Here is a 12,620-nt window from a genome sequence, read left to right as displayed (position 1 = left end):
AGTATTTAGGCTAGTCTTCCTCGTGATACTTTCTCAGTTGTTGGTTGGAGGTTTTATACCTCCCATAGTCTATTGATCCAGGTTCTCTCAGCTTGGTTGTGGTTTCTGTCCACTAGATATTTCCCCACTCATGGATTCTCTCTTTATTTCCACTTTCTGTTCTTGACAAACCTGTTGCTCACATAGTACTTTCCCTTTCTTATTAGGTTCTGGTTTGAAACTTTCATAGACTGCCCATCCAGGATTATTCAACTCCCTGCTTCTCAGCTTTGTATAGTTCCAGTTACATAGGTGTATATTAAGTAATATCCTTTTGTGTGTGAGGAGCCTATTTTGTTGGGTTCCCTTCCAGGTGGACCTCAGCGCCCTTTCCTTAATAATTGCTGACTGATCAGTAACGATCGAATGACTGTGTAACAACAGTTTCTCCTTGGCTCCTTTAATCCGTTTGAATTTAGAATACAACAAACTATGTTGCTTATACTGGTGTCATGCACCCTTGTCGTGGAGAAGAAAAAGAAGACTAAACAATGTCTCTTATTCTCCAAATTGTAAGCTTTGAATTTTTAATTATACACAGATTCAAGGCTTGCCCTTTGTGATTACACGTGTTTCGACATCTGCGTCTTTTTCAAATCAGGGCTAATTAAGCTGCATTAACAAAATCGTCATTATCATTGCAAAAACGAAAAAATGGATGAGCAATATTTGTATACACATTTCAAATAAAACATAACAATTGCATGCATGCATGTTAAAGGATGGCCGTCGAGGGAGGGGAAAAATGTGGGATTGTTAGGGATGGTTGACAAAGAGAAAATGCAACAGATAATGAAAATAAAAGTAAAAAAGAAGAAAGACTTAAGAAAGTAATTATTTAATGAAGAATGTCTCGTTGCACTTTTCAAAAAATGTTCAATACTTAATCAACCCAAAAAAAGGGGGTGATGTGTTTCTTCTTACCTAGTAAGGTTGATTCAAGGTTCATGAGTTGGTAGTTTAGGTTAGATAGTCATGGGTTAAATCCCTGAAATAAAAACATCATGTGGCCCATTAATGAGCTACCTTGCTTACAATTAGTGTAGTGCACTTTACCAGTGAATAGAGCGAGCTATAGACTGTTTAAAGAATATAATAATATAATTTCCCGGGCAACTTTAATTTTGAACTCCACGTTGTGAACTTATAAACTATGCTAATCTATTGAAGTTTATTTTGAAAGAGCGTTAGACCGGGTCTTCATATCAATCAACCATGGTCATACAAATTGTGTTCGTACGACATGTGTGCGAGTGTTTAACATAGCTACTTGAAGCTAACGTTGCGCTAGCACTCGTGCTTATCGTTCTTGAACATTAGACATTATTGATCGTGCCACCACGTGTTTGACACGTGCAGTCGCATTATGTGAAATAAGCCCCGCTGCGGGAGCCCCTCCAGCACTCTTACCTGTGTCAGCGTGTTCCGTATCAAAGAGTCCCCGTTCGCTCTCTGCCGTGTTACTGTTATTATTGCGGCCATGGTAACTGGTCGGCTAAATCCTACTTTGGTTTTCACTATGTTCGTCTAGTTTGTTTGTTTTTAGTGTTAGAATGCTAATATTACATATGTAGTTAAGGGCTTCCTTATGTTTAGATGAATTTAGAAAATTAAAAAGCAATTTTAAATTGCTATCTGGATCGAATCACAATTTGTTAACGTTTCCAATTAAATGACATATTCGGACACTACAATTTTTCTTGGACTACAAATATGTATTTCATGTATGTTATTACCAATTTTGGTATTAAATGTTAAAAATGCAAAAATCAAAGTGCATGCCTGAGCACCTCTGGTAGTCCTTTTATAGTTTCTAATGTCGCGGCCATATTTTGGGAAAAACATGGTTATACAACGTGGGAGTCGCGCTCCCTTAATGCATTTTACGGCAGAATGCCCATCTAAAAATATTGTAGTTTGAATGGAGTGGGCATACGTTTTTTGTTTTTTCTTTTCTCAGGGAGGGTTTCTTCATTAACCTGTGTTTAATATTACAAAGAATTAAGACTGACTATAAATGGTACAAAACCTGGTATGTGTCTATGCGCACTTCTCAATCATATAATGCATACATAGCCTAAGGTTGTCTGTAAAAAAAAAAAGTTAAATCCTGGTATATAAAGCATGTTTTTGTAACATATTAGCCTCTGTCAAAGTAAATGTTAGAAATTACAGATGGTAAAAATCAATTGCTGATCAATTCTTGCTAACTTTTTGTACAAAGGTTGTTCTTTCACTTGTTATTAAAGAAATGAGGCCATCTCATGGTCTGAGTTCAAGCCTCTTTCCACTGCACGGAATTTGCAGATTAGTTTTGCTTCTTCTTGCCTCAATTTAACTTCAAGGTCTCCTCCTCTTGGTCCCAGGGTCACTTTTTTAAGTCCAATAAATTTCAATTGTTTTTTATCAACTAATTGGTGTTTTCTTTGCCAATGTTGGGCTAGAGGTAAGTTGGTATCTTGACTTCCGATGTTGGATAAGTGTTCCCTTATTCTTATCCTGAGTTCCCTAATGGTACTGCCTATGTAGATTTCTTCACAATAGCAGATTATTGCATAGACCACAAACTTGCTTCTACAGTTAATCTGATCCACTATCTTGTGAGTTATGTTAGTCTTTGAAGATCGCTGTATTATTTAAAGCATGTTTACACATTGTACATGTCCCGCATTTCCGAAACCCTGTTGGTAGTGGCGGGAGCCATGTAGTTGGGGTTTCTTTTTTCTCTTCGGGAAGGAGTGAAGGGCTTACAATATTTTTGATGGTTTTGGCTCGTCTATAGGTTAATGTGGGATTGTCGCCTATGTACTTCCTCACATTTTCGTCCAGTTGCAACAAATGCCAATTCTTCCTTAAAATCTTTCTCAATACTTTGTTGTCTGCACAGTAACCGGTAATGAAGCTGATTTCTTGTCTTTCATCTTGTATGGGTCTTGTTATCTTGCGGTTACTCGCCCTATTGATTTTGGAGACCTTATCTCTAGCTTGTGCTATTGTTTTGTTTCCATAGCCTCTTGTTTTGAATCTGTTGGTCAGTAGTTTGCATTCATCTTCAAAACTGCTTTGTTCAGAACAGTTTCTACGAGCTCGGATACTTCTTAGATTTGAAGTTTTATGTGGAAGATAACCATCTTAAAACTAAAACCTTCAGGAAAAGCACTGAGGCAAATTCCACTTTATTTTCCACAAGCTGCCATGTCAATTCTGTGATCAGGAATATACCAAAGGGAGAGTTTATCCCGCCACTACCAGCAGGGTTTCGGAAATGCGGGACATGTACAATGTGTAAACATGCTTTAAATAATACAGCGATCTTCAAAGACAAACATAACATAACTCACAAGATAGTGGATCAGATTAACTGTAGATGCAAGTTTGTGGTCTATGCAATAATCTGCTATTGTGAAGAAATCTACATAGGCAGTACCATTAGGGAACTCAGGATAAGAATAAGGGAACACTTATCCAACATCGAAAGTCAAGATACCAACTTACCTCTAGCCCAACATTGGCAAAGAAAACACCAATGAGTCGATAAAAAACAATTGAAATTTATTGGACTTAAAAAAGTGACCCTGGGAGCAAGAGCAGGAGACCTTGAAGTTAAATTGAGGCAAGAAGAAGCAAAACTAATCTGCAAATTCCGTGCAGTGGAAAGAGGCTTGAACTCAGACCATGAGATGGCCTTATTTCTTTAATAACAAGTGAAAGAACAACCTTTGTACAAAAAGTTAGCAAGAATTGATCAGCAATTGATTTTTACCATCTGTAATTTCTAACATTTACTTTGACAGAGGATATGTTACAAAAACATGCTTTATATACCAGGATTTAACTTTTTTTACTTTTTTACAGACATCCTTAAGCTATGTATGCCTTATATGATTGAGAAGTGCGCATAGACACAGACCAGGTTTTGTACCATTTATAGTCAGTCTTAAGTCTTTGTAATATTAAACACAGGTTAATGAAGAAACCCTCCCTGCGAAAAAAAAAAAACGTATGCCCACTCCATTCAAACTACAATATTTTTAGATGAGCATTCCGCCGTAAAATGCATTAAGGGAGAGCGACTCCCACGTTGTATAACCATGTTTTTCCCAAAATATGGCCGCGACATTAGAAACTATAAAAGGACTACCAGAGGTGCTCAGGCATCCACTTTGATTTTTTCATTTTTAACATTTAATACCAAAATTGGTAATAACATACAACATGAAATACATATTTGTAGTCCAAGAAACATTGTAGTGTCTGAATATGTCATTTAATTGGAAACGTTAACAAATTGTGATTCGATCCAGATGGCAATTTAAAATTGCTTTTTAATTTTCTAATTCATCTAACACATAAGGAAGCCCTTAACTACATATGTAATATTAGCATTCTAACACTAAAAACAAACGAACTAGACGAACATAGTGAAAACCAAAGTAGGACATAGCCGACCAGTTACCATGGCCGCAATAATAACAGTAACACGGCACAGAGCGAACGGGACTCTTTGATACGGAACACGCTGACACAGGTAAGCGTGCTGGAGGGGCTCCCGCAGGGGGGCTTATTTCACATAATGCGACCGCAATTGTCAAACACGTGGTGGCACGATCGATAATGTCTAATGTTCAAGAACGATAAGCACGAGTGCTAACGCAACGTTAGCTTCAAGTAGCTATGTTAAACACTCCCACACATTGGCGTGCGAACACAATGTGTATGACCATGGTTGATTGATATGAAGACCCGGTCTAACGCTCTTTTTCACAAATAAACTTCAATAGATTAGCATAGTTTGTAAATTCACAACGTTGAGTTCAAAATTAAAGTTGCCCGGGAAATTATATTATTATAGTCTTTAAACAATCTATAGTTCGCTCTATTCACTGGTAAGGTGCACTACACTAATTGTAAGCAAGGTAGCTCATTAATGGGCCACATGATGTTTTTATTTCAGGGATTTAACCCATGACTATCTAACCTAAACTACCAACTCATGAACCTTGAATCAACCTTACTAGGTAAGAAGAAACACATCACCCCCTTTTTTTGGGTTGATTAAGTATTGAACATTTTTTGAAAAGTGCAACGAGACATTCTTCATTAAATAATTACTTTCTTAAGTCTTTCTTCTTCTTTTTTACTTTTATTTTCATTATCTGTTGCATTTTCTCTTTGTCAACCATCACTAAGAATCACACCTTTTTCCCCTCCCTCAACGGCCATCCTTTAACATACATGCATGCAATTGTTATGTTTTATTTGAAATGTGTATACAAATATTGCTCATCCATTTTTTCGTTTTTGCAATGATAATGACAATTTTGTTAATGCAACTTGATTAGCCCTGTTTTGAAAAAGACGCAGATGTCGAAACACGTGTAATCACAAAGAGCAAGCCTTGAATCCGTGTACAATTAAAAATTCAAAGCTTACAATTTGGCGAATAAGATGCATTGTTTGGTCTTCTTTTTCTTCTCCACGACAAGGGTGCACGACACCAGTATGAGTAACATAGTTTGTTGTATTGTATATTAAGTAACTCTTTGTGAGTATTGGGACAAGTTTCTCTTGTATTTCATTGCCCTGGTGACCTCCCACTTTTCCTGTCCTCCCCGTTCCCTCTCTGCAGGATGGGCACGTTGCGGGCTCTTGCGGTCACTTGGGTGCTCTTCTTTGATACTGAGTTTCTCCTTCCTTCTCTTTGTCACACCCTTGTCTCCAGCTGCCCTTCTGCCATATGCAGAGTAGGTGATTGGGAAGCTGTTTGCGTTCCCAATGACTTTCGTTTCTTGTGCTCGTCAGTCTCCCATTCTCAGCTTCTCTTACACTGTACCCAGGCTTTACCACTTGAAAGCTGCTCACGCTTCCAGTTACCTTCTTGGATGGTCTTGACGTGTTTGGTTGGGCGCCTTTCCACCACAGTAGAGGCATGGGGCATCATTACAAGTCTGCCGGTCCGGTAACAACGGTGGCGGTAAGCTACCGACACTGTTACCGGACCGTCAAACTACGAGTTCTGCAAGCGGGTGCCTTTCCACTCACCAGGTCTGACCTGACGGGCGGATCGGCACCCCTGAGCAGACCCCGACAGATGCACCGGCACCATTCATGAATGAATGGTGCCGTTGCATCTGGCCTCCCCATTCCCATTGAGTCAGTGGGACTCAAATGGGAATGGGGAGTAATAATTACCATCACCCGGCAATGGAGATTTACTGTGATATGATATTTTATTTATATCGCGCTCGTACACAGGTGTTTCACAGCGCGACCAGGCAAAGGGAGGGGAACAAGGGAGAAACAAAAACCACGATCTTACTAGGCCCAGTGACATTGAGAACATGCAAGTGCATGGGGAAGGGAAAAGGGGGAAAGTGCATGGAAGGGGGGAGACATTGGAAAGTGCGGAGCATAGGAGAGCAGAATAAATAATACATCAAATAAATAAAGGTGGTAAACAGTGGTAGTGCAGCCGGTAAGTGGTAAAGTGCTAGGTTAGTCAGATAGGGTGTATCTGATAGGTGCAGAAGAGGAGTGGGTGGGGGACTATATGGGTACAGATACAGACCCCAGTGCAAGGGGTGGCCTGGAGGCAGTGCAGATGGGTGGCAGGGTAAGCAGGTACCTGGGCCCGAAGGACAGAGGGTGGCCCGGTGCACAGTGCCGAGAGAGAAAGCAGATCAGCAGGGGAGAAGAGGGGCAAAGGCAGAGGCGAAGAGGAAGGTTTTGAGGAGCTCCCGGAACCGAAGATGGTTCTCCTCAAGTTTCAAGGTGGCAGGGAGGCAGTTCGAAAGGTAGGCCTCAGACGAAGACCGAGATCTACCCCCTGCTCGTTTCTTTGAAAAACAACTGACCCTGAGGGAGCTAGAGGAGCGAAGGGTTCGAGAAGGGAGGTATTTACAGAGGGATAGTTGAAGGTATTTTGGACCCAGGCCCCAGAAAGCCTTGTGGACAATGCAGAGGGTTTTAAATGTAATCCTTGCATCCACTGGGAGCCAATGAAGGGATGTCAGAGCTGGAGAGATACGATCCCAGGGCTTGAGGCCAAGGACAAGTCTCGCAGTCCTGTTCTGGATTGGTTGTAAAGGGCGGAGAGTGGAGGCAGGTAGATTTAGAAAGAGGCTGTTACAGTAGTCCAACGTAGAGAGAATCAGAGCTTGGGAAACAGTAAGCTTCTGAGGGAAGGAAAGGAAGGGAAGAGTACCTCTAAGAAGGTGCCGTAAGAAGTTTGACTTTTTAGAGACGTCAGAGATGTGTGCGGAGAAGGAAAGTGTGGTGTCAAATATGAACCCGAGGTTCTTAGCCTCGCAGGTAGGGGCAGGTGGAGGGCCAATGGAGGCCGGCCAGAGAGTGAGGGGAAAGGATGGGGAAGGTGTGCCCCGGTAAGTCCCCATTCCCAGGTGCCGGAAAATTCATGACTCTGGCAGCAGCCGTGCCGGTATTTACCGGGAAGGCTACCACCAGGGTCATAATGACCCCCATGGACTCGCCACCACCTGCTGCAGGACTTGGCTTTCCTGCAGTACTATGGTTATCCCATTTTTGGATACGCTGGGTCTCCAGCGTCTCTTTATAGACCTATCTTGGGCTTAAAGCCTAATATACCTATGTAGCTCTAGTCATTCAACTTATTAAACAAGGTCCACATATCCTCATGTGACCTATCAGACATGACTTTCTCATAGCTCGATAATGACTAGAGATCTAAACTCCAGTCATCCACTAAAAGATTTTTTTCCTTGCTTTCACTGAATATATACATATGCCAACTGTTACACTAGCATTAGCTACTGAAAGCTGACATGCAACTATTTGAACTGTCCCATCCCTTCTATTGATCTGCAAATTCCACCTTCAGTATCTGCAAATTCCACCTTCGGTATCTACTGATTTAATGTGCTGATAAATACGTTTTTCTTTGTACTTCTCTTGAACTTCAAAATATTTCAGTGGTGCGTGTTCTTGGTATCCTCCCAAAACATATAATCCCATTGTTTCTAATCCCATAACATGGGATTTTTTAAAACTAATTTCACTGCAATATAGATGGAGGATTGGGTTAGTGTAATAACTAAGGTGTGGGTGGTCTGCAGGGGTCTTTTCCTGTATTAGATTGCAGTGAAATACGTTTACAAAAAAAGGGTTGTAATCATGTAGATCCTGTGTTCTCCCTCCATATGCACTGCACGAGCCACCCTCTCCCTACATCTGAATACAGTACCCTGCAAATGCATTTCTTTGCTTTCCCCCCTTCCTTGCTGCCTTGGGGCGTTACGAAGGGCTGTGTGGCGGGTAAACCTAAAGAAATGTAAAAGTATAATGGTGAGATCATACAAAGCACACATCTAATTTAGTAGGCGCGCTGGTGAGTTAAGATTGAAAAGATTTAAAAGAATATTTCTTCGTAAGTTGTGCTCGCGACATTGGATATCTTGGATATCTATTTGGAAATGTTATATAGCTGGCAATTGAGCCATATGAAACTGGTTTTAGCATATGGTACCAGCAGACATGCATGTGGGGCTATACCATAAATGATGATTATGCCGGGTTCATGGTGGCTTCAGTGGGACATTTGAGGACGTACTTTATATTGCAGTGAAAACCTATTGGCTTTTCCAACGCTTGTTTGAGTCAGGAGTGTTGCAGGTTTCTCACTGACGTATGAGGCATATTTTAAAAATCCTGAAAGAGAGCGATCTCTATGTGGGGGAACTATGATTACAAGTCCAATTACGTTGTTTTTTTGGTAGCAGTTTGACTGGTGTGAATTATCCAATGTTTTCTTTCCCATTAAATGCGTAATAGACTCTTTTCATAATACAATTTCTACTGTAGTTCTCTTGGAAAAGGGAATGTACAAATATTTTATGTGGGACAGAGGCAAACTGTAATCTTTGTCTTTATTATAACAGCTGGAAATTGGGAGCTTGGAAAAGACCAGATCAATAATGGCTGAAGAACTTGTAAAATTAACAAATCTTAATGATGAACTTGATGAAAAAGTGAAAGAGATACCAAAGCTGCGAGTACAGTTGAAGGTAGGTGTTCTGTTATTTGTTACTAATTACTTTTCATGTTGAAACATTAGTGGAATTTTAATTCCAAAAGTTGCATCCTAATGTGCTTCTCTAATATTATTGAAGTAGATGGACAAAAGTCCATAATTGAGAGAAATATGTTGACTTCTATAATGCAATAAATGCTAATTATCATAATAAGACAACAGAGTGTCTCACAAGAAGAATCATTTTGTTAGACAGTTTATACATCAAACATTTTTATATTTGGTCATCTGTAATGTGAAAATCATTGCCCCAAAATCATATTGTCAGACAATTCAAACTTCAGTCATCTTTAGTGTGAAGTTCTTCCCCCAACACGTGTATCATACAACGTGGAATATAATCCCTCCGCCTCATGTACTTTGGGGAATACAAAACCATAAAATATTTAGGATCATTAGAAGTTGGTATTGCCTTGTTCCCCAATTGATATACAAATGTTTACTTAATGTTTTCTTACTTCAGAAGTGGCGAACCTCTATTAATTCAAACGCTGGATTAGGTATTCAATCCTATTATCCATATTCAATATATTACCTGGAATATATATTGACTGTTATGACATTTTTTTTTTTAAGTACAAGTATTCATTATCATTTACAAATGCTCAAAAGATATGTAGCCTAATTATTGATTTTATGAATGATGTAGTTCTAACTTGAACACAGATTAATGCGTTCCATTCAATTAACATAAAATGATAGGCATGACACTAATTGAGTCTAACTGCATGTTGCATCCAAATAGCGGCAGTCGCTAAGAAATCTTATATTTATTTCTGAGGCTTGTGGATCTGCTTAGATCACATGCTATGCATAGAATGACATCTAGTGGTAGTAGTGGAGTATGATGGGACCATAGCTCTCTTTTACTGACTGTCCTGAAAAAATGGACACAGTAACCCTAAAAACCTATGTATTAACTATTCAATTTATTAATTATCACAAGAATAAAAAATAATAATTTGTAACACCCATAGAATCACAAAGCGAGTCGTAACTCAATGCAATATCACATAGAGAAGATAAAAAAAATCATCAACATTCAACAATACAATAGACACAAATGACAAAAATGTAAACTCCAACACTCATCAAGTGTCTCTATATTAGATTCCCAACATGTTTCTGTTCCTAACACCATGCAGGTTGAGCATTCATCAGGGGTTATCCTTTTGTTTACTTTCTGTTTCTTCAACACTTTGTGCTGTTGGTAGTTCTCATAAAAATACAATACAGATTTAAAACCTAAAGAAGAGAGACGAAGAAAACCTAAAACACCCATTTCAGAAAATGCAAATAATGCATCTAACAAACCACTCTGCCTGTACATATACAGTGTTGAGTACTCATTGAGTGTGCATATGCAGCACACCACATTACAATCTACACAAAGTACCATTTTGAAAACAGCAAAAGGTACATAGATGTACCTGCTCTATCGCAATTTTCTCTGCTTTATTACATATGTACTCACGATAAACTTCATGCAACCATGCGCTCGCCTTGGAAGCAAGACGACGCAGAACAACACAGGTGCGATCCCCGAATCCGTGCTTAGTAACCTCTGGGTATTAAATGCATTATAAATAACCAATAATTATTATACGTTTTGTCAGAAACAAAACCATCTGAGGGACCCCAACGCGTGAAGGACCATGAGTACAGTAGACTTCAAACTAGGGATAGTATTACCGACCTACCCAGTCGATGTCCCTTTTCGAGTTTCAAAAACAAATCTTGTAATACTCCACGACTACCACTAGATGTCAGCCTACGCATAGCATGTGAATCTTAACAGATACAAGCATCAGAAATAAAATTACGGTGTGTAATGTATGCCATGCTGTCCCTAACCACCTATTCATTTAACTTGGTTCAAAATTAAAAAAATGTTTTGTAATAAACCACTGCTTGTGTACTGATTGTGCATACCTTTACTAATTATTCCAGATATTTTTGGTTCGCAAGTGCTGGCAATGAGGTTCTTCTTAACTTGGAAACAACCTTCTTGCTAAAAAGGATGGTCTCATTCAGTGTCGGGGCTCAAGCACACAGGATATGAGGAATAGCCCAATGCTCTTGAAGTACTCCTTCCACTAGATCTGTAACAGCTGGTTGGCTTACCCTAAAACACTAGAATTTTGGATCCTCTTTCACGCTATTTTCCCATTGACATTTCTAATTCACAAATGTTAAAAACATGAGTGCCTGGAATCTTTCCAGGGAATAGTGATGCATCTGTAATGATTATGGATCCACTGCTGCAACCCATGACACTAGCAGTCAATGGATGGGGGTGCAGGTGGAAAGAGCTGTTGGTCTAATCTACTATTTAGAAAACTTGAAGACTGTAAATTGGGTGAGAGCTGTGCTGCCTAATCCGTCCTCTCCTCAATGAATTCCAAATGAAATCCGAAAGAATTCCAATTTTGGTCTGCCATTCAGAAAAAAATAACCTATTCTGTTGAAAATTAGCTGGTACAATTAGTTTTTTACGGTTAAGGGTGGGAGCAGTTTTCATCATGTTCAGAAATTCATTTATGATGGATACAAGGGTCCTATTTGTGTGTCCTCCCAATTGCATTGGACTCCAGTCACAGAAATATTCTGCACTAATCAATTCAACCGGTTTATTTTGTAGGACCTGGATCAGCGTTACAATACAATCCTCCAAATGTATGGAGAAAAAGCAGAGGAAGCTGAGGAACTCCGCCTGGATCTGGAAGATGTGAAAAACATGTACAAGACTCAAATTGATGAACTTTTAAAACAAAGACACCATTAGTTCCTGCTATGCACTCTTCCTGAGTTCATGGCAATTAAAAAACTGTAAAATGTAAATTGTTTAGTATGTAAATGCAGAGTTCAGAGTTACTGTGTACAAAAAAATCTATTCCTGTACATTTGAAAATTTATTTTTATTTATGAGCCATATGTTCACATAATCATAATTCTATAAGAGAGTTTAGTGACTGTCAGCCTTTAAATTATTTTGTGCACTATTTTAATTATTTTCAGAAAGAAAAACAATATGCCTTTGGGCCATGTGGCATCTGAAAGTGGGGAACGGGTATGCCCATTCTTAAGCAGGCCGTTGATTGAATAGCAATCAACAGTAAGTAATCACTAACTATAGTGAGTTATGTTCTGAGTATCTCATGGTTTTAATAATGGTTATTTTTCATGTTGATTCTTCGCAAAATGTATTGAATGCACTTACATGAAAATGTATACAATTTCGAGTAAATATTTGTATATTTTCTGTTTCACTGCTATTAGTACTTTATTTAAACATGCCTTTCTCGTACACATTTCTAATGTCTCTCCTCAGATACACAAAGGCAAAAGACCATCTTAACCTGGTCCGTAAAGAAAAAAAACATGCTTTATTTTACTAGAAGAATCTGTGATGCAAACCAGGATTACTTTTGGATTCTTGCTGTTCTCTCTCTCGCCCTCAACCTCTTCCCACTCTCGCCTCTTCCCCTTTCTCCTGCACATGCATCACAGGTTA

At 39.2% G+C, this 12,620-nt stretch overlaps 1 protein-coding gene across 1 annotated transcript in view; it reads left to right on the top strand.

Moving 5' to 3' along the window:
- The window catches only part of TMF1 (TATA element modulatory factor 1), a 418,170-nt gene extending 405,795 nt beyond the window's left edge, over positions 1 to 12,375 (top strand). Inside the window, exons 16-17 of the mRNA XM_069643800.1 lie at positions 8,955 to 9,080; positions 11,748 to 12,375. Of these exons, the coding sequence (XP_069499901.1) occupies positions 8,955 to 9,080; positions 11,748 to 11,891 (270 nt within the window). The 3' untranslated portion in view covers positions 11,892 to 12,375. The remainder of the gene's footprint in view (positions 1 to 8,954; positions 9,081 to 11,747) is intronic.
- Positions 12,376 to 12,620: the final 245 nt, after the last annotated feature.

This window comes from Ambystoma mexicanum, chromosome 2p (genome assembly GCF_040938575.1).
Source record: "Ambystoma mexicanum isolate Mex_15411 chromosome 2p, UKY_AmexF1_1, whole genome shotgun sequence".
Taxonomy (NCBI): domain Eukaryota; kingdom Metazoa; phylum Chordata; class Amphibia; order Caudata; family Ambystomatidae; genus Ambystoma; species Ambystoma mexicanum.
This window is presented reverse-complemented; position numbering and strand designations above follow the sequence as displayed.